The 21,280-nt window shown below is 42.0% G+C and overlaps 1 protein-coding gene across 1 annotated transcript in view; it reads left to right on the forward strand.

The window, feature by feature from the left end:
* The window catches only part of LOC122806941 (TERF2 interacting protein), a 38,602-nt gene extending 21,763 nt beyond the window's left edge, over window positions 1-16,839 (forward strand). The window contains exon 3 of the mRNA XM_044077784.1: window positions 15,998-16,839. Within this exon, the coding sequence (XP_043933719.1) occupies window positions 15,998-16,591 (594 nt within the window). The 3' untranslated portion in view covers window positions 16,592-16,839. The remainder of the gene's footprint in view (window positions 1-15,997) is intronic.
* The last annotated feature ends 4,441 nt before the right edge of the window (window positions 16,840-21,280 follow it).

The following is a 21,280-nucleotide window of genomic DNA, read 5'->3' on the forward strand; positions in this document are numbered from 1 at the left end:
ACCTTTTATATTTTTTCAAGATAATTTTTTTTGTGATATATCATTGTTTGTTTTGCCTGTACTGGAGCTTTTCTCCCCGGGCCTCTACTGTAAACGGATATATATCCAGTTGGACTAGCCCGGTCAACAAATGTAAAATAAATAAATTGAAGATACAAGTCAGAAAATATGGACAGACCTTTGAGTTTCAGACTTCATACCCTTCAGAAAATCCATGCTAATGCAAAACCTGTTGTTCTGTCTACTTTCTAAGTTTGTAAGAACAATATTTAAAAACCTGCCCCTATTCTGGGGGCTTTGTCTAGATTTCTTGTTTTAAGAGGTTGAGAGGTATGTTGTGAGTCGCAAGATGTAGTATGATGCAGTTTTTGCAGGTGAGAGCAAACTGAGTGGGGACCATTGGACCCAAGTGAGGTGGCTTTCACAATTTTTTCAATTTTGTTAAAAGCATTTTAAAATATATTACTTTGAAACAGACGAGAGATGTATATGTGGGAGTTCTCCTTCAAATAGTGGACTAGGGTATGTGGGGAGTGCTGGTAGGGAGGAGTGGAAACTTCTAGTAAGATGGAGGAAGTAATGTACTCAGAGGGTGTTGATACTTTGTACTTTTATCTTTTGAAGGGGCATAACCAGTGAAGCAATTAACTGGTTTCCAAAATTTCCTTTGATGTATTGTGTGCTGTTTTGGACAGAGTAGAGAGCGAGTTAGCTTTGTATGTCTGATGGCCTTCTTGGCAAGGTTCTGCAGAAGTAGGAATTGTTCCTGGTTTTGTGTTGGGGTTGGTTCTGCAGAAGTAGGGATTGTTCCTGGTTTTGTGTTAGGGTTATTTACCATGTTTTCCAAGCTTTGCCTCTTGTTTATAGAGTCTTGTAAGTATTTAGTTAGCCATTTTTTATGAAGCGGGTTTAGGAGTCTCCACTGTGGGGAAATATTTATTTTGGATTTTGAGAGCAAGTTGGTTAAGTCACTGGTAACAGAGGATGGCTCATCACTGCTCAGTAGGTCCTCCCATTGTAGTTGTAAAGTTCATTATGTAGACCTTTTAATGAATTGGTCTCGAGAGAGTCAGTACTATTTTAATGAGAAGCATGAGACTAAAGGGAACAGCAGTGATTGCTAATAGTTGATAGGATAGATTTTTTTTTCTGTTAAGATGGGCTCATCCATTATGATTACATCTAGAGAGTAGTTTATGGAGGAAAGGTTTGGTCTAGTGAAGTCTTTTATGTTTGTGTAAGGCTGAGGTTTGCTAGGTGGTCATCAACATTAATCTTATAAACCCAAAACATACATGTACTGAAGTTTCACTAGTTATGTGGCAGCCCAGAATATCCAGAAGAAGTGGTTTAAACTTTGTGAAGCTGACTGGTGGGAGAAGATAGGTGGCTGAGTTTTAGTTTGTTGTGGTTGTTGAGAGAGAAGAGAGAGAGAATCTGGTGGGGTCATTATTTATTTGTTGGTGAGTTTTGTTTCTGAGTGGTCATCTTTTAAGAATGAGTAGTAGGGTATCTTCACTTACTCTCTTCTTCCTTGGTCTTACACTAAATAGATGTATGTAATCTGGAAAGTAGAAGATGGTCATCTGTGTTTTGTTTTAACAGTAATTCAGAAATTGCTAGGATGAATGTGTTATGAGTGTTAGTAAATGATTGTAATTCTGGTTTGTTCGGAGTACTTCCTGCATTAATCAGTGCAACTTTAAGGTGTTTGAGAGATCTTGTGGGCAAATGAACAAGCAGTCAACATAGATTCTACATATCTTTTTTTTAATCTGAATTCTCCATGAATACAATATATGAAAAGAAACAAAAGTGCAAAGAATCCCAGGAGAGTCATAATCTCCATGCTTAAATGCAATGTTCCTAGAAAGGACGGCTCATTCATGGTTAGCTGCAGTGTGTCAAGTATCAGAGGCTTGACCTTCCTTGCCACTTTTAACGTGAATGGAAAAAATGTAAATAGAGAAGGCTTTTGTCACTGTTAGAATATTAGTTGGAAAAAATCTGCAAAAAACAAATCTGAGAGTCTCTTATTTGTTGTCCTTGTATTGATGGCAGTTGGTTGGGATCCACAAGTTTCAAAAAGTACAGGTCAGGGGTTGGCAGCAGTAGTAGTAGTCTTTACTGCTGTATGATGGGACCAGTCCAGTGTGACACTGGCTCATACTTCAGCTGTAGTTTTTTTGAAATAAGCTTTACCTTACAGATATCAAACTGTAAACCACAGCAAGCTTCCTAGATTTCCAGGATGCCTACAGTTCAGAGGTTCTTGCATCTAGCCCTCATCTTTGTCTTTTAATTTGGATTCCAAAATAGTTTGATGCTCCTGTCAGAAAGCAAAGTGGTTCTAGAACAGAGAGTGCTGAAATTAAAGTCCTTCCGCTATAGTTACTTGTATATGTAATTGAGATGTGGACATTGTTGATTTGGCAGATGCATCATTTGGTCTTTCATTTAAGTAACTTAAATTCTGGATTGTAAGGTCTAGTGTTTCGATTTTCTTTTCACATACAAGATGCCTTTATTGACTGTTGTTTCTAGTAAGAAAGAATTTGTTGTTGTCCTTCCTTAGTTCACTGTTGCAGTATTCCAAACTATAGGCTTATCTTGCCATATAACTTGAACATCCAGCTGGGGTACCAAAGCCAAAACCTTCCGTAGAGCCATACATCCGACATATGACCTAAGCTGACAGGTGTAAAGATACATAAGCAGACATACGAGTGTAAAACCTCGGACTATCTCAGCACCAGTCCAAGTGCAAGTCCTATACTCATCTGTCTGTTCTGCATTTGGTCGTTGGTATCCTTGGCCTTCAATGGTTGAGATAAGTGCCCTGTTGGGGAAACTTCCTTGATTTTCTTACTTGTATTTCTGTTTGGCACTTTATTAGATGTCAGCTAGGTGGGGTAAGTATGATTTGTGGTAGGCAGATTCCCTACAAGAATTGCTAATCCTTCATACCTAAAATCTTATGGACACAACTTTCTTCCCTCACTGCATACTCTGAAACCAAACACTGTAAACTCCTCTCCCAGACTAAGCTGGCAGACTGCTCCACCCCTGACTTCCTGCCTATACCAAATAAGAAATTTAAAAGGTCTTGACCCAGCATTACAACTGCCCAGTCAGACTATGATGTACTTACTGAGGTGTACACCTGACACCTTCTTGGATGCCTGTACTGTGACCCTGATGGAGGTTGTCATGGCATCTGAGATTTGTACATTCTAAATGACTGCTGTTACTAACCCTGGTGAGAAGGGGGAACCCCATATACTTCTGAAGTACTTGAAGGTATACCGCAAATTTTAGAGAGGAAATACCAGGGTCTCTTATCGAGGTATACCAGAGGTCAGATCCTCTGCATCTTGAGAGTAGACGTCACACCTAAAAAGAGAATTAAGGCCATAGTGGCACTCAAGCCACTATTGTTTGCTTCATCTGCTCCTACTACACCTCAAGAGACATTTTGAATCATCTGAGAATGAGGTGGTGGTCTCACTGTGAGTATTCCTTGGCCTACTCCTCTCACGTCCATTCTCCAGACCAAGTAGCCTCTGATGAATACTTTTCCCAGGATTCCTCTGTTGTAGAAGCTTCAATAGGGGGAAATATCTGTAACATGAAACACTTTTGAATGAAATCAAAACAGATTTGTTTTTTTACAAAAAAAGATCTCTCTTTGAGGTAGGAACTTCTGCTCTAGTCCTTCCTGTTCTGGAGGCCTTTCTCAGTGCCTTTATTTCTACACTTCACTGCTCCTGACACTCTGCCACCAGCTCCTAAAAGAACTGATAGATTTTATAAAGCACCTGAAGATTCAGTTCAAGAATTTCTTGACGCATCCTTCCATGTTTTCTGTGGTTATGAAGCCTTCTAAGCTCCTGGCTGCTGGTAGTGCCCTTCCCTCTGATAAAGACAACAGGGCAACGGGTAGAATGAGGAAGAAAAGCCTTCATAGCTGTGAATTATCAGACCCAAATATCTAAATATCCGATGTCTGTTTTGGGGGACTTAAACAAAACCTTGTCTTCTATAGAAGAGGCTTCTATAGAAGAAACAAGCAAGTAGGCAACAGGCTATTTCTATGACTGATCAGACTTCACAAGTGGCTAGGCATAGCATCAGATGCAGCTATGAAGCAGTGGCTGCTTCCTTGAGAGCAACTGACATGGGTTCTGTGATTAGAAGGTATGCATGCTATTCTGTCAGTCCCTCCCTGAGGACATAAAAGCAAAGCTTCTAGATAATCCTTTAAATAGGGATCTGTTGTTTGGCCCTGTTGCAGACAGTATTTTTAAAAACCTTACAAGAACAGGGGAAAAGATGATGGATTTCAGATACATTTTCCCTAATTCTTTTCCAAGATACCAGAGAAACTACCATGCAAAGTCCATTACCTTTGCACACTGGGAGTAAAGCCAAGAAAATGCCTTTGGAAAAGAATCCCAAGATAAACCAGTCAGATTTTCTACATCTGGAAGACCTCCCTATCCAGACAAGTCGTCCTGACTACACTGTGTGTCAACCCTCCTTGGTCCCATTCTCCCCTTGTCTAGAAGACTCCTTTCTTCCATAGAAAAGAGGCAGCACATTACCTCATACAAATGGGTCCTTCCCATTATTCAATAGGGTTACAGAATGACTTTGAAGAAAGCCTCCCATTTGAGGGCATCCTTCTTCCAGGCACTATAGAATCTGTACCAAAATGGTACATGGGGGAAAAGGGTTCTAGTCATGACTTTTCCTTGCTCCAAGAAAAGGAGAATGGATACCTGTATTGGATCTGTCCCCTCACAACACCTTTCTCAAGGTCTCATCTTTCAAGATGCTGGCCCTACAAACTCTTCTGCCCTTTATTATTCCAAAAGCCTTTTTGTTTTCCTTGGATCTAAAGGATGCATAAATCCACATTCCTATCCACCCTTCAGGAAATTCATAAGGTGTTTGGTCTACTCATCATAGCTTCACTTAATCCGCTGTGCCTTTTGGACCTTCTACAGCCCCCAGGCTTTTGACAATGTGTGGCTCCAGTCATAGCTTTCTGCAGAACTCGGAGAATTCAAATATTTCCTTTCTTGGATGACCTGTTAACACAGGCATCCTCTCCAAAAAAACAGTTCCACCATATCCCCTACTCCAAAGTCTGACACTCGTGATCAACTTCAAGAAATCCACTCTGAAACCAACCCAACCCAGAACCTAGTCTTCTTGGGGTGCAGACTGGACACCAAACTCATGCAGGAATTCCTGCTGCCAGACAAGGTACAGATTCCTCCTGCAATTACTTTTTGTCCTACATCTTCAGACTCGCACAACAAGGTAAATCCTCAGGACACTGGGGTTCATGGCTGTAACCATATCTGTGGTCCCTTTTGCAAGGTTTCTTATGAGAAAGATCCAGTAGTACCTGAAATTCATTTGATCTCAGCACTTTCACATTCCTCTTCACTACTTAGAGAGAAATCCAATGGTGGATAGGTAAACACAACCCCATGTCTACCTTTCAAACTGCAGATACCACAGCAGGAACTGCACATAGATGCTTCGGATGTTGCATGGGGGGCATGCACAGACTCCCTCAGAGTTCAGGACCAGTGGCCACCACATCTGAAGTCAGAGCACATCAGCCTGAAGGGGATGTGTGCATTCAGACCTTTTCCCACTTCTGGGTCCTAGGACCTCTCAGAATTTTTAGACAGCACCACAGTCATGTGGTACATGAGTAAGTTGGGGTAAGCCAGGTCAGCTATGTAGACTATCTCTTTTTTCATAACATCAGGCCACAAAAACATACCAGTCCCTTCAAGATGTTTACATTCCATCAGAAGACAATAACCTGGCATATTTTCTAAGTAGATTAAGGGAAGACCCTCACGAATAGATGCTGAACAGGGAGGCCTTTCTAGACATAGTCTACAAGTGGGGTATCCCACAGATAGGCTTACTTACCTCCATCCATCTACAACAAACAACTGTCTCACTTCTGCTCCAAGACTCCTTGTCCTCATGCATGGAAAATGGATGCCATGCCCCCTTCATTGGAAAGGGAGGTGCGTATTTGCCTTCATTTCACTTCCACTTCTCCAAAAGGTCTTACTAAAGGTCCAGAGGCAAACCAAATATCTTACTGTTGACTCCCTTTTGGCCAGAATGACACTGGTTCCCTCTTCTCTGTTGTGTAGCCAAAGGTCAGCACCACGAGCTGTCTCACAAGCACAGCAGAAAGAATCTCTTCTTTACTAAAATGTCATCTCCTAACCTGTCATGGATGATAGATTGGTGTCCTCAGGATTATGATCCCTTTCAGATGTGCTTCAGGTTTTCCAGGAGGTACAGAAACGTATACCCAAAAATCTTACATAGGTAAATGGAAAGGATGTTCTGTTTCATGTCATGTTCATAAACAAGATACTATACAAACAGGTGCTCACATTGCCCTGTCATATTTGTGTGAGCTGTTAAAAACTGGCCTGGCATACTCCTCAATCAAGGCATGCCTCTCTGCCAGCTCTGCTTGCTTGCCTCTTAACCCCCTTCTTCTGTCTAGAGTACAGATAAAACAGTTTCTGAAGGGTGTCCAGCTAAAATCCCCTAGGAAAGCTATTCCGCCTTCCTGGGACCTTTAATTTTGTTCTGGAAAAACTCACTCTTCCTCCTTTTGAGCCAGCAGCCTCTGCATCTCTCAAAATCTACTTGGAAAGTCATACTCCTAGTTGCCCTTGCTTCAGCTAGTCAAGTCTGTAAGCTACAGGCCTTGATGGTATCCCCTCATTTTCTTATCTTCTATAAGGACAGTGTCTTTGAGGGCTAATCCTTATTGTATGCATAAAGTGATAAATCAGGTCATCAATTTGTTCTTTCTTTCATACCTTACAAAATAAGAGGAAGAGAATTCTGCACTCGCTGGATGTGCTTAGACAACTCGTATTCTACTCTACACAAGAATGGCCAGTTATTGGTATCCTTCTAGGAAACAAATCTGGGTAAACCATTTCAAAAGCCATCTCCTTTTGTTAGTCACTATGGCAAATCTTTACTTTCTCCAGTGAAGGCAGTGCTGCCTTCTGTAGCTTTTTACATGGAGGTAGACTAGAGCCATCCTAAAAGTAGTTACTTTGTCGTCAGTGCATACTTTTACCAAACATTAGAGTAGATGCCTTTCCCAAATCCAGAACTGCCTTCACCTAATCAGTCCTCTCTGGACTGCTTGACTGCAATCCAGTGTCTCATCCAACCACCCTTTACACTGCTTAAGCTTTGGGAATCATCTGATAGTTTGGAATACTGTAACAGTGATCTAAGGAGGGACATAGTACAGCTGTTTAAGAACTTACCACAACAGTGCATGTCCTACCGATCACTGTTGCAGTATTCCTTTCCACCCTGCCAACCCCCTTTCTCTACATTTGTTTACCTCCTTCGAAGACAGAGGGGGAACCATTTTATGCTTTGTCACCTCTTAGCTGACCTTTCCTCTGGTAGCTATAGACTTCCTGGCTCAGAGTCTGAGAGTTTTACTCTCAGACATCCACCTTATGCCCACGGGTTAAGGTTATATGTCAGACATGTATGGTTCTGTGGAAAGTTTTGGCTTTTGTACCCCAGCCAGATGTCTGACTATCTGGTAAGGTAACCCAACGTATGCATTACTGCAACATTGATCAGTAGGATATCTATTGTTATGGTGAGTTCTTGCTCAACTGTAATTTCAACCTGCTAGTTCTTGTTGCATCAATAAGAACTTTGCTACAGGTTAAGTTGTAGCTTCAGTTTTGGAGAGGCTTTGTTAATCTCCAAGATCTATTTTATGTTGGTTTGTGATGCTGTCTGAATGTACCTGGAGATATTTATACCTTTTCTGTTTGTACCTGCATCCTAAAACTTATAGGAGTGTAAATATTTCTTTGTAGATTTACTAGTAATTGCTCAGATGGGTGGCGTCAAGCTGCGTTCTTGGTGCTCGGGGCATCAGCTCAAGACTTCCTCAAAATCTTCCTTTTGGCGCCAGGCAGAAGCTGTTCGCAAGTGGCTCGGTCAGTGAATAATATTACTACTGCAGACCTTCTTGAGACTGGTAAAGTTAAGTACCCCCACTTGCTACTTTTTTTGGCCCTCAGCACTTCGTTGAAAAAAGTGAATAGGTGTTTAACATGGGAAAAAGGGACCCAGAGTCGTTTTCCACTCCCGCTGTTTTGGCAGTTTAGAGCCCATTATATCATGAGCAGCATACATACCTTGCTTCACAAAACCGATGGATGTAGATGCGGGACTTTTTGGCAACAGTTTTGGCTCTGATTTTGCCCTAATCATTTGACCGTCGCCTCCGACTACGAAACCGACAAAGCGTTCCCAAAGGACGTAAACATATTCCCTTGGGTTTTTCTTCTTCCGCGGGTAAACCAACCCGCAGAACCGGGCCTTTCGGCTGAAGAAGCGAGCAGTTCTTTCCCAGCCGCTATGCCTTCTCCCGGGGCCTGCACGGGCTGCCTCAACTCCCCAAAGCACCAGAGGTAACGCCTTTGCCTTGGCTAGCGCAGGAGTTATCAAACACGGTGCCTGCCAAGCCCATTCACTGCAACGTGGAGCTCCCACTTATCCTTTACAGGGCCTAACTTCTTAATTCGCCTATCAGGGGATCAGTTCCTCCTGCACTCTCAGCGGTCTCCATGACCCCAGCCCAGAGCAGAGCCCACCAGGCCAGCTGATTCTTTCACTGAGGTCTCATTTGCCTTCTCAGCCTCATGTGAGCTCCCTTCTCTCCAGGACCTCCTCTATGCTGAAGAGAATGCAGACTCAGCAGATCCACATGAGCCATCTTCCACAGATGGAAAAACCAGATGACTCACCTGAGGCTTGCTATCCTGAGGGCATTTTATTCTCATCAGACTCCAGTACTACTCTAGAACTCCACTGAGAGAAGAGGCATAGAATTTTCCGCTTGCCTTACCTTGCGTACTATGAGGGAACAATTAGGTTGATGCAGAGCTCCATCCTCTCAGACTCCCAGAAAATTCCAAACTGGCGACACTCTGCATTTAGGTTGCTTATGGTCCTTTAGCCTTACACTCAATTCTTCAGAGATCCAGACTCTTCCTTAATGATGAGGAAACTCCTGATTCAAGCCCTCCGGGTAAACCTAAGCCCGAAAAGTTTCTACAGTCCCTAGGGAGGCTTGGGGTAATGTTTTACTCCGCTGATCCAGAGACTATCTTGGGGCCTAAATGCCAATTATGATCTAAAACCCCCTCTTCCTGAAAGTCAGGTCCCTTAAAATGAAGTTTAAAGTTTACACCTCTTTAGCTTTGTCAGCTAGAAGACTTATGCTTACCAATTTCATACAGGTTAATATCAAATTCTTATGCCAGTTAACCAGTTAACTGAAAAACTCTCTAGATCAGCCATGACTGGCAAGGAAATCAGTTCAGGCAGTAATTTTGTAGCAGGTACCAGCATCCATTTTAAATCAAAGCTTGATGATGCTCCCCATTCAGCACAGATCATATCAAGCCTTTATGCTAGATCAGGACTAAAAGATGGAAGAGAAAAGCATGCAAATAAGAACAATAGAAAAATTTGGGTGGTTGCTCCATCAACAAAGGTTTACAGGAACTGGCCCTCACAGCATTAGGTAAAGATGGGATTCTCTAAGACACAGAGAGGCCAGTGGCAAGTGAAAAGATTTCAGACAGGCCAAACCAGCAAGGTTTGCTTGGGAACTGCAGTCAAAATTGGTGCGCAGCTTAGGCACAAGCAGGCAGCCACCACCAGGCGTTCAACAGGCGAAGCATAGTGACAGGGTGCCTACAGGGGGCTTCCACCAGGGAACAACCAGTGCCACCACTACAGCGGAAACCAAACATTACAATCATGGTGAGCTTGGCTGTTTGCACCGCCTGGAGAACAAAACCATAGACTAGAGTTAGCATTTCCATTTTCAAAGGCACCAGCAAAGGGGGGAAAATGGTTTGCAAGGGACCACCCAAAAGTTACGGGTTCCATTTCCATACTCTACCAGCAAAGAGGAATATGAGCCACCACCTACATCTAGGGCAGAAGCTCCTAAAAATAACCTAGTAGAAGAACTAGAAATGAGAGCTGTGGATCTAGATAACATTATGGAACATTTTAAAGATTCCACATTCAAGACTCTTCCAAAATTAGAAAAGCTACAAATGGAGCCTAGTGGCCCCTTGTCCGCTTTTAAAACACATTCCTCAGAGAGTCCATGCCAAGGCACCCCTGCACTAAAGGGCAGAACCAAATTGCAGGCGAGGAGTCAGATTATTGACAAACTCAGAGACTCAAGGAGCCCATTGCCCCGTCCCATACGACCAAATTGCAGAAGTTACCTCAGTTTCTTGCAAGATCAGAGCATTATCGAGCTTCTCAGCATTGTATTCTGCACTATCACTGCCCCCAATGGACGCAAAAAGTGATACAAGCTAACCACAAATTGCAGACTGATCGAAGACTTACAAAGGAGCAGTGACTGCCTGCACAAATCTCAACAAAACAAGCATACAGCGAAGTAAAAAAAAGTCCCATATTCCAGAAAAGCCCCTCTGGGTACAGAGCTATATAAAAGCTTCAAAATGATTCATCCCAAGAAAGACTAACTAACTACCAGAGCTGGACTGGCATTAACAAAACAGAAGCTAACTGCTGAAGCAAGAAAGAGCAACTACCTCCTAAGCTCTGGCATTCACAAAACACTGTATCGATGCTACGAGAAAGTACTGAAAACCAAAAACTGCTGGGGCCCTGTATAAAAAGTCAACCTCATCACAGGCTGAGCCTAGAAGCTTAAATTCAATACCTAATTTATGGTGCTGGAGCAAGCTGTCTAGAAACAAAGAAGCAACCAATCCCATACCCCAAACAAAACACCTTGGCGAGGGGCAGGCTCACTCAATCAAGCACTACTCTCCCTTTGGCAACAACACACTGAGCCAAACCATGCACGACAGAAAGTATGGACTCCCGGTTGGGGGCACACATCCAGACAAGTGCACCAAAGGCTTATGAAGCTCAGAGACCCAGTCATACAGACCATACCTCTAAAGAGGTCAGCATCAATAAGGACAGCAGTCAGTCATTCCAGACCATTCATCCAAGAAGGTCAGTTGATGATAAGGACAGGTGGCACCACAGTTATGTCCCTACCCAACAAGCAGGGAGGCACATTCCATACCCTCTATGCCCAAACACTTTTGACAAGCCGGGATGTGGCCGGATTCTACAACATTTAGTTACAAGTTTATTTGTGGAGAAAGAAAACAAAATGCATGCAGACATACTAGCACTCTACACCATCATGCCCAAATGGGATTGCCAATAAGAATATTCAGACAAATCCTCCCAGAGACTGGGGATTACCAGAGATGAGCTGTTCCATCAGTTCAATCCCCCTGTAAAAGAAATTCTGCCACTACGTACCACCACTTGGAAAGGTGGACTCCCCCATTTTCAGTTAAGGAACAACATGACCATAGCGCCAATGAAGACTTCCTTTGAACGCCCAAGCTTTGAAGAGATAAGAACAGTCAGGACAATTCAATTAGCTCCAGACTGGCCAAGGGCAACATTGAACACTGCTGAGGAGCAGCATCCTCTGAACAACAAGACACTACCTCCCCACCCCCATGCTGTAACACAGTTAAACAACAACAACCTGCATCAAACTGCCTGACTCTGCAGCTTCTTGCAATTAACACAACATAAGCACAACACGTTACCCACAATTTCCTTGTTAAAGACAAGGTCCTTGAAAAGAATAGAAGAGCAACAAAAAAGAAGAAGATGTTGGAATGAATAATCCAGAAGGAGTACTGCCAAGGGGAGGAGCATGGCACTGGTAAACACTACTGTACATCCTGGTGCTTAGCAGTGCTCTTCCATACGTTCCTGTCCTATTCTTCCATCAAGATACATGAGAATACCTGCAGGATCAGAATGTCAGACACATCCTCTCTGCTGTCTTCTCACTGCCAGGAGCTCATAAAGTTTCTGAGAGGAATTAAAATGTAAAACCTCCGGGAAACCACCATTGCCATGGAAAAACTTGAACTTCTTTGCTAAACCAGCAGCAACAGCAGAATTACTTTTCGAGACCAACAGCAACAGCAGAGATTACAATGTATCTCAAGACTCCTTTCCTGACTACAGGCATTACTAGCAGTGCAACCTTCCTGATCTCTCAATAGCGATGAGTCCCTTCCATGAGAACATCAAATTTGGATAGTCCATGAGAACAAACAAATGTGTTATACCTAGGTGGTATCAGGTGTCTTTTTTCTCCTCTACAGTCCTACCTACATTCTACAAACTGTTGAATACTACAAAAGACTGTTACATGTGCTGGATGTACATGAACAATTCCAAGTAACCTAGACAGGATAGGTCAATAGTGCAACTGAAAAAGGAAAGGTGAAGGAAACAAACTCTCAAAACAGACAACCAAAAATGAAACAGACAAAATCAGATTTTTAGGAAGTACATTGGAAAGAAGAGAAAGACCATGGAATCAATCACTCACATCAGGCCTCACTACACAAGGGCTACACACAATACACACGCAGGCTACGGTGGCTGCAAGGACATTATAGAGGGACTTACTTGGCGTGCATACATTACATTTGCCAAACAGTACAATTTATACTCTGTCTATTTTACCCGAGCAGTTTTTGCCACTGCTGTTTTGCAAGTTAATCTAACTACCTACATAATCTCCCCTTTCTCCCTTCCCTAGTTTAGCTTTCTGTATTCTACATTGTAAGTGGACTGCAGATGTTGAAGGAGTACAGTAGTACAGTACCACCACCACCAGATGTCCGGATAGAATGAGATCGCAGTGCAGTCAGATGCCACCCACCTTCCCCTCTGTGGGTACTCCTAGGGGTGACATTTGCCCTTCCAGCTAGGGGATCTATGGTGTGTATTTGTTTGTATATATATGTATACATATTTATGTGTTTATGTGTTTGTTTGCTCTCTATTGACACATTGGCATGGTTAGCCATAGCCATCCCAAGGGGGCTGGGGCACCTGGCATCTGGGGCAAAGGAACATGGCTGATGCCTTCGGCTGACTGCTAACTGCCCGAGGGGCGCTGCAGCTATAATGTCCGGGTGACGCGACACCAGCGTGACCCAGAGACTGAATCCGCCGGCCGACTGGGGGCTGACGACACTACATTTTTGCAGGAACTGCAGATGCATTCCTATCGGACATCTACATTTATGGTAGGTACAAAACTGTACTTTTTAGCAAGTATTTCTTTCTTTTCCTGATGCTGAAATACCACTTTGGTTAGGCGTGCTTGGTGTCCCAGTCCAGACATTAAATTGTGGAACCTTTACACAGAGCTGCTTATAAGCAGCAAAACAGCACTAAGGGTGAAGGAATAGTAATAGATTTTGTTAGTGTTTGTTAGAAATAAGAAACCAAATGTATAAATGCCTTTATTAGGCGATGTACTCCTACTATAAGAAGCTTAGTGACCTATTGCCCACTTTGTACTGATTTAATCCAACAGTTTGTGCATCTTTTATTCTATTACTGTTTTATTAATGCAAATTATTGTGCAACCAACTTGTTGTACTACCTTGCATCATTTTCTTTCCTTATCGGTTGTACATCCCAGACGGAGTCAGAAAATGGTCCGCTTGGATCAGTGCTGTACCCTGGTTAACAAATGCATGCATGTTTGCATGCATGGATGACTGAATGAATGGATGTCTGTGACTTACAGCAGTCCCATGAAGCACTGTGTGTTTTACAATGTCTTAACTGTGGTCTGCCCCTGCCTTCCAACATCCATCCCCATTAGTCACACGTTTTGCACATATATATTTTTTGTTTTTAATTTCTGCATAGTGTTTAAGACTTTTCAAAATTGTTGTTAAGAGTTAAGAGTAACTGTTTTTTGTGTGTAGTATTCTGGTTTTGAGAAGCATCTTACCCCTTGGTCAGTTTCCTTTATGTATGCATGCATATGTGTGTGTGTATATGTGTGTGTGTATATGTATGTGTGTAATATATATATATATATATATATACACACACACACACATGTATATATGTGTGTGTGTGTATATATATATATATATGTGTGTGTATATATATATGTGTGTGTGTGTGTATATGTATGTATATATATATATATATATATATATATATATATATATGAGAGAAAGAGAGATTGTGTGTGTGTGTGTGTGTGTGTGTGTGTGTGTGTGTGTGTGTGTGTGTGTGTGTGTGTGTGTGTGTGTGTGTGTGTGTGTGTGTGTGTGTGTATTATTTACATGTCTATGTATGTGCGTGTATAATACACACACACATTTATATATGTTCATTTTTCAAAACACAGGTGATCGATGCCAGCATTTTGAAAATTAACTTACCAAAACCAACAAAAAAAATCGAAACAAAAAACAATTTCCCTTTACATTTGATTAACCAAAACCCTACCATTGGATTCAGGCATTGTGTGTCTGAAGTTTGAATACTTGCAGTGTTGCAGAAAAGGCTCTTCTAAGATAAGGGTATGGTTGAGGGTTGGGGTTAGGGTTAGCATGCATTTACAACAGGATCCTTTATCCATATGAGTGTTTTAAGTAAGGATAAACATAAGCTGTTCAATAGGAGTTGATGTATTTGGAAAACTGAGCTTTTACATTCTTCTGTTTAAAAAGAAAACCAAATAATATAAGTATTTAATTGCTTCATCTTTTAGTCATGAAAACAGGTTGCTGCTGACTCTTAATTGTGGCTGTTTTTGAATCTGTTGACAAACAACCTGTCAGCAAGCTTCTTTTCACAACGTACTATCATCAAGCAAAAAAGTGTATATTCTTTTGAAGGTTGTGGCCTTCTTTCCTGACTTGATATGATGCCTTTGGAGAGTGCATTGTCTGTCAGAGAAAGCATATAATCTGCCAGCTAATGCAGTTTCTCTGTTCTAAGGATATGTACTATGAAGGTGATGCTGGTTAACCACTCCCTAGCAGGAATGCACCATCAGCTTAGAGACATCAACCTCTTCTCAGCAGTACAGGCCAATTGCTGGCATGGTTTTCCTCCTACCTGCATGTTCAACTTCTATATCTGTAAGCATGAGCATGTGTATAGTTTTGTCATTTGGCCATACGTACTTTGTTGTCCTCCTTCATTGTCTGGCCACAGATGTGAAGAAGTGGACTTTTCTTGTTACCAGCTTAACCTGGCATGCTTCTCTACACCCACTCACATCTGTCTAAAAGGTTGGAAGTAGAGACATTAACCATTTGTGTCATAAAAATGTAGAGTAGTGTTGATCTGTGCTTGCTCTTGCTCTGCTCAGGCTGTGCTTTGAATTTGTGACTTTTGGCAGCACACATAAACTTTTGTTAACCTTTAAGATATGTTTGTAAATATTTTGTTGTGTTTGATCTTTACTAGAATTATTAAAACATCTGCCACATGTAAACGTACATTAGTTTGTGGAGAGCATCTTCATGGCAGACCACTGTCCAAAATTAAAAATGCCAACTCACCAAAAACAGTATTTGATACTGTCACCAAACCTGAGGCAGTGTGTGAGACATTTTGACAAATGTTCAGAACTGATAAACTCAAGAGAAGGCATGCAACTCTCTAAACTGTATGCTTTAGCTACTACTTTGCCATTAGTTTTAGCCTGCATTTCTGCAATAAGATTTAATATTTATTATTTATTTATTGACATTTGTTAACCGGGAATGTATATTGCGTCAGAAACCAATTTTCAGTGGAGGCCTGGAGTGAAAAGCTCCAGTTATAGCACATATTTTACAAAGTGATACTGTTTACAGTAATATAAAATATGCTCCAAATGGGTAATCATTTAAGATTGCCTGCATAAGTGACATATGATGATATTTGTACAGCAGTTTGTCTATTATCTCAGAAGCACTGCATGTTAGGGATACTGTTTAGTTCCTTACCTAATTTTATTTGTCATTCCCTGTAGTCTGAAGGAGAAGAGTCCTGTGAGCTTCAGGCGAAAGTACCCAGTAAGGAAGACACTAGTTCTGAAACAGACCAGCCTCAGCCTGAACAGTCAAACATGGAGGAAAGTTTACCAAATGGTCAGCAGACAGAGTCAGGGGATGTCCAGACGTCTGCAGAGGAGCTACTGGAGTGCAAGGAGGAGGAAATGGTGGATCTCAACGAAGAGCCAACTCCAAGGCCTAGAAGACTGTTGAGAAGGTTTGTTATGAGTGAAGATTCACTAATAAATGAAACACAGACCCAAGTAGAAGTGTCGTCAAGCCCTTCACCTTCAGAAATTGAAGTCGGTGATGTCATTAAAGCTGTTCAGGACCTGATGGAGGATTTTGAATTGAGTTTGCCTGTAGTAATGCAGGCTCTTCTGAAGAACAGTGGAGAGCTGCAAGCTACTAGGCATTTTCTGAGATTTGGGGAGCGGCCTGATGGCTTTCCTCTCTGGTCAGTACAAGATGACAAGGATTTAGAAACTAGTCATGAAGGGGCTAAAGAAAGACTTGTTAAAAAGTATGGTTCTGATAATATTACAAAACGAATAGCATTCTTAAAGAGTTAGGCAAAGAAAAATGTTCAGTTTTATATGTGCTGATACTTTTAATGTTTATTCCAAGCTGTTTGATGCATGTTATTTCCATCTATCAGGTAGGTGATTCATCTGGTACTCTGCATGATAAGCTAGAAGATTAAAATATCACTGTATCAAGTGTTGCTGCATCGTAGGTTAAGTCAAATAATTTTTTATGAATTTTCAAATTTGGTGCATAAAGTAATAAACTATAATTGTGCTTTTGAGTAGCACCTATATGTGTCCGCATATAATCATTCACAGAATGAAATTACAAATGAATGGAAGCAGACGCTAAACTAGTTTTGATGGCACAGAAACCTCAGTATTTTGAGAGCTAGCCATACTGTTTCACACAAAATAAAATGGGGCTCATTTGAAGGCACTTGGTGGTTATATGTCTGACTGACTGACCTCCAAGAAGTGTAAAGTCATTGAAAAAAGAGGGTCTCTGTGACATTGCAAAAGTAAGGACAGAAATGTCCTCTTTACTGACACTTATAGAATATCATTTGTTTGAGCAGACCTGTAGCTTGGAATCTCAAATGTTTCCAGGGGCTTTTTGGTGCATCCAGATAAATCCACTGCTGAGTAAGTACTTGAATAGGCTGTTTTGTACTCTTGTTTCAAATATTTGAAGTTCTGCTGCTAAGCACAGTTTTGAAAAATAGTTTTCACTTTAAACCTGATTTTTAGCTGTTTTTGCTGATATAGTACAAATGTTTTTAGGCTGCATTCAGACCCAGAGAGAACCGTACATCTGCTGCTGAGTCCTGCACTGTGTTTGGCTTCTAGTCTTAATCTGTTGTTTCTGCACTTTTTCTGAAAATCTGTTAGTGCTGTATCACTGATATGTGTATTAACTATTATGACTTTGTTCTTGGTTTGAACTTATCAATGCCCTGGACACTTGCCACAGCAATTTCCCTTGATTTCCTGTACTTTGTTTGGCTTTTATCTTTAATCTGTTGTTTTTCCACTCTGGGTGGCCCCAGACAGTGTTTTTATATTTGGAAGGCTTTGGTCTGCTTCTTAGTGGCATTAGAGAAGTGCCTGGTCACTCCTGAGCTGGGATACACATTTTGAAACTTCCAGGTACCTGCTTGCTATTGGCAAGTGGGCTGATTTGTTTTTGAGCTTTGTTGCTGCCTGTATAAAGTCATTTCGTTTTGAGATACTGCTTATCAGTTGGGAGCAGTTGGCAGTATCCTGTTGTAGACACGGAGACCTAGAATTAAAAGGTTTCCAATACAACTACCTCTCTAATTTCTAAATCCTTAGCTCCGTACTGAGCAGCTAATTTGTGAATTGAGTAGCAAGTTTGTTGTGGAGATGCACCCAACCCTCGGGCTTTACCCTGTGCAGTTCTAGGCAGTCATGTTAGCAATGTATACTTCTACAGCAACCAAGCTTATCAGCTGTGAATCTACCTTGCACTTATCCTCCTGTAGACTAGGCAACTAGGATCCGAAGCAGTGGACATGCATTTCCCTGCTATCTCTGTAGCTGGCCTGGTGGACATGGGCATCCTCAGACAGTGTAGCAGTTGCCACATGTACTCTGACAACCACCTAATCCTCAAACACATGAATAAGGTATGTGAGAGATGTGGTAATGCAATGCCCCTGGAGGCAAGTCTCTTGCCTACAAGCACCCAGACTACCAAACGGGTTGTCAGTAACACACACGCACACACACGCACACACACGCACACGCACACACACACACACGCACACGCACACGCACACACACACACACACACACACACACACACACACACACACACACCCACCTCACCTAGTACAGACTAGTCACATAGACTCGCATATGCTGAGACATTTAAGTGTAATCTCCCCAAACCAGAAAGACCTCCCAGACACTGCACACCCAAAAAAGTCCTCAGTAACTTCAAGCGCACTCCACAAAAACAACACCCAACAGGATACACACTGGCACTACCCATCTTGTCTCAACTTCTAAGCCCGTAAGGCACACCACTACACAACCCAGTATTCTGGACATAGGAGATCAAATAGTGAGACAAGCAGACTACTCGCAAGTCTTAGGCAGTTAATCATGGCTCTGTTTTTGCTTATCAGGGATCTGTCATACTACTCGTGCACTCTGGTCACTTAACCCCAGGTACAAGTATGACTCTCTCATATTCCACATGGATGTTAATGATCCAAGACGTACCTTCCTGGACTATGTGAAGAGAGATATGACTGAGGTTTTGGACTGTGTGTCCCAGATTGGTATGAAACTAGCATTGAATAGTGTTCTACCTTCTCTTAGGTTGATGCCACAATATGAACAGAAAATAGACCAACAATTGACGTAAAGTATGATGCCATTTTAAGGGGATACAGTATTTGTTAAACTGTGAGGATGTAGTGAACAATCCAATCAGTTTTTCCAGATGTCTGCACCTGTCCCCCACTGGGATTTTGAATATTAGCTAATGCCTTTTCCACACCTCATTCTGTCTTTTTTAGGCATTGCCAACCAGATAAATCTTCTGTCCTAGCTATTTCAAACTAGGAAAATGTGAGGGTATTATTGCTCATTGTCTGGAGTCTGAACAAGAAAGTTCTCTCCCTGCAGGCTGTCCTTACCTTGGAGAATGTAGATATCTGAGCAGTCACTGACGCATGGTTTAAAGCCACTGAGAGCACCACCACAGTGTGGAGCTACAATGCCTTCCACACATTTAGACCAGCTAATGTACAGGAAGTGACCAAAGGTGGAGGTGTCTCTATATACATTTAAAAATAAATGCACTTCAAGGCTGGTCCATCAGCAGGACAGACTTGAGCTTCACCACATCCATGTCACCATAAATAAGGTCCCATACCATATTCTTGCAGGCTGTAGGTCCTCGTGAATGACCCAGGAAGACAACAGCACTTAACTTATAAACACTTGACATGCTGCCTATCCAATATAACATCATATTCATGGGCAACTTCAGCTACCCCAGTATAAGCTGGGAATCCAACGTGACCCTCAACATACATGCCAATAGAGTCCAACTTCATAAATGCCAACACCCTGAACCAGCTAGTTCATACATCCACGAGGGACTTAAGCATACTCAAACCTGGTCCTCACAAAATATAATCCCCTCAAGTGTAATGTCATTGCTAGTCATGTCAGTCCATAAAGCCGTCTCCTTTGAGGTAAATGTAAAACCAAGGACATCTGGAAACCCTAGAACTTTAAGAACTACTCCAAGACAAATTTCCAACATCCTAAATAAATTTCTAATCTCTCACCAAACCTGAGTATACAGCTGCCTATGTAGTGATGCTCGTAGAAACCTTGTATAACCATATCAGCTGCTGTATAGAAATTGCTATACCTTCCCAACATAAGTGCAGGGCCATCGCAAAAAAAACAAGCCATCCTATTTGAATGTTAATAGCTTGTGCAACAAAAGGAAGGAAACGTATGGCACAAACTGGTGGTGGGGGGGGGGGGTCAATACCCAGCAAGGTAAAAGATACTTCATCAGCCTAAACAGGCTATATGGGGGGATGGGGGTTAAGTCCACAAAAGCAAAACTTTATGTAAAAATTGTCAAGGACAACCTCAAGGCTTTGTTCATCTGTGTCTGAAACCTCAAAGATAATACACAGCAATGTACCAAATTAATTGTAAGTGATACTACCTACATGGACCCAGACAATATATCTAATCTCCTGGCTGACAAATTTGGCTCAGGCTTTACTCCCCCCTCACCCCTAGATATTCCTCAGGAAATTCGAACATCCATCTCACTCTCAACCATCACTAGAGAGCAGGTCCTCAAGGCTCTCTCAAGGGGCAAGAATACTGCATCAATAGGTCCTGAAAATATCCCAGGATGCCTTCTTAACATAAAATATGTACTATTGCTTCTCCTAGAATTTGTATTCAGCCACAGCCTCCAAACTGGCTTTGTACCAAATGAATGGAGGACTGCAAAGGTTATGCCACTACACAAGGGCAGCCCATCCACTGACCTGGGAAACTACCATCTTATTAGTCTGACAAGCCTGTTTTTCAAGGCTGTGGACAGGGTAGTCATGGATATCATAAATGATGACATGGGTAACCTACATAATCTGGACCCTAGTTATTTCAGGTTTGGTAAAACCAGGTCTTGCTTGCTAAACCTTGTGGACATGTTTGAGAAAGTTATCAAAGTGATGAACAAGAGCAAATCAGTGATTACTGCCAACTGTGACCTGGTCATGGCATTTGACACAATACCCCACTTGAACATTGTTGTTAAGTTCACTAATTTAGGCATTAATCCATACGTCACCCTCTGGATAGCCAGCTGGCTCAGTGACTGCACCCAAGAAATTAGAATAGGGGAGTCTACCTCCACAAAAAGGCTGGTTACTCTTAGGGTCTCCCAGGGCTCAGTGCTGGAAGTCACTGCTGTTTTACATCTACTTCTGTGAAGTTAAGGCTAAAGTCAAAGACCTCTCTGACCAAACTTGCAGATGACTGCAAACGTGTAGCAGTCAACGGCCCTGTCCCCCGAGATACTAATATCCTCCAAGAGGGCTTGACAGACTAATAATTATTGCCAGAATACTAACCTAAAACTCCTCTATACTAAGAAGTGGAAGATGGCCACCCTGCAAGCCACCACATTGATAATACAGCCCTGAGAGTAGACCCTGTAGT

This window comes from Protopterus annectens, chromosome 7.part0 (assembly GCF_019279795.1).
Source record: "Protopterus annectens isolate FY-2018-M chromosome 7.part0, PAN1.0, whole genome shotgun sequence".
NCBI classification, from domain to species: Eukaryota; Metazoa; Chordata; order Ceratodontiformes; family Protopteridae; genus Protopterus; species Protopterus annectens.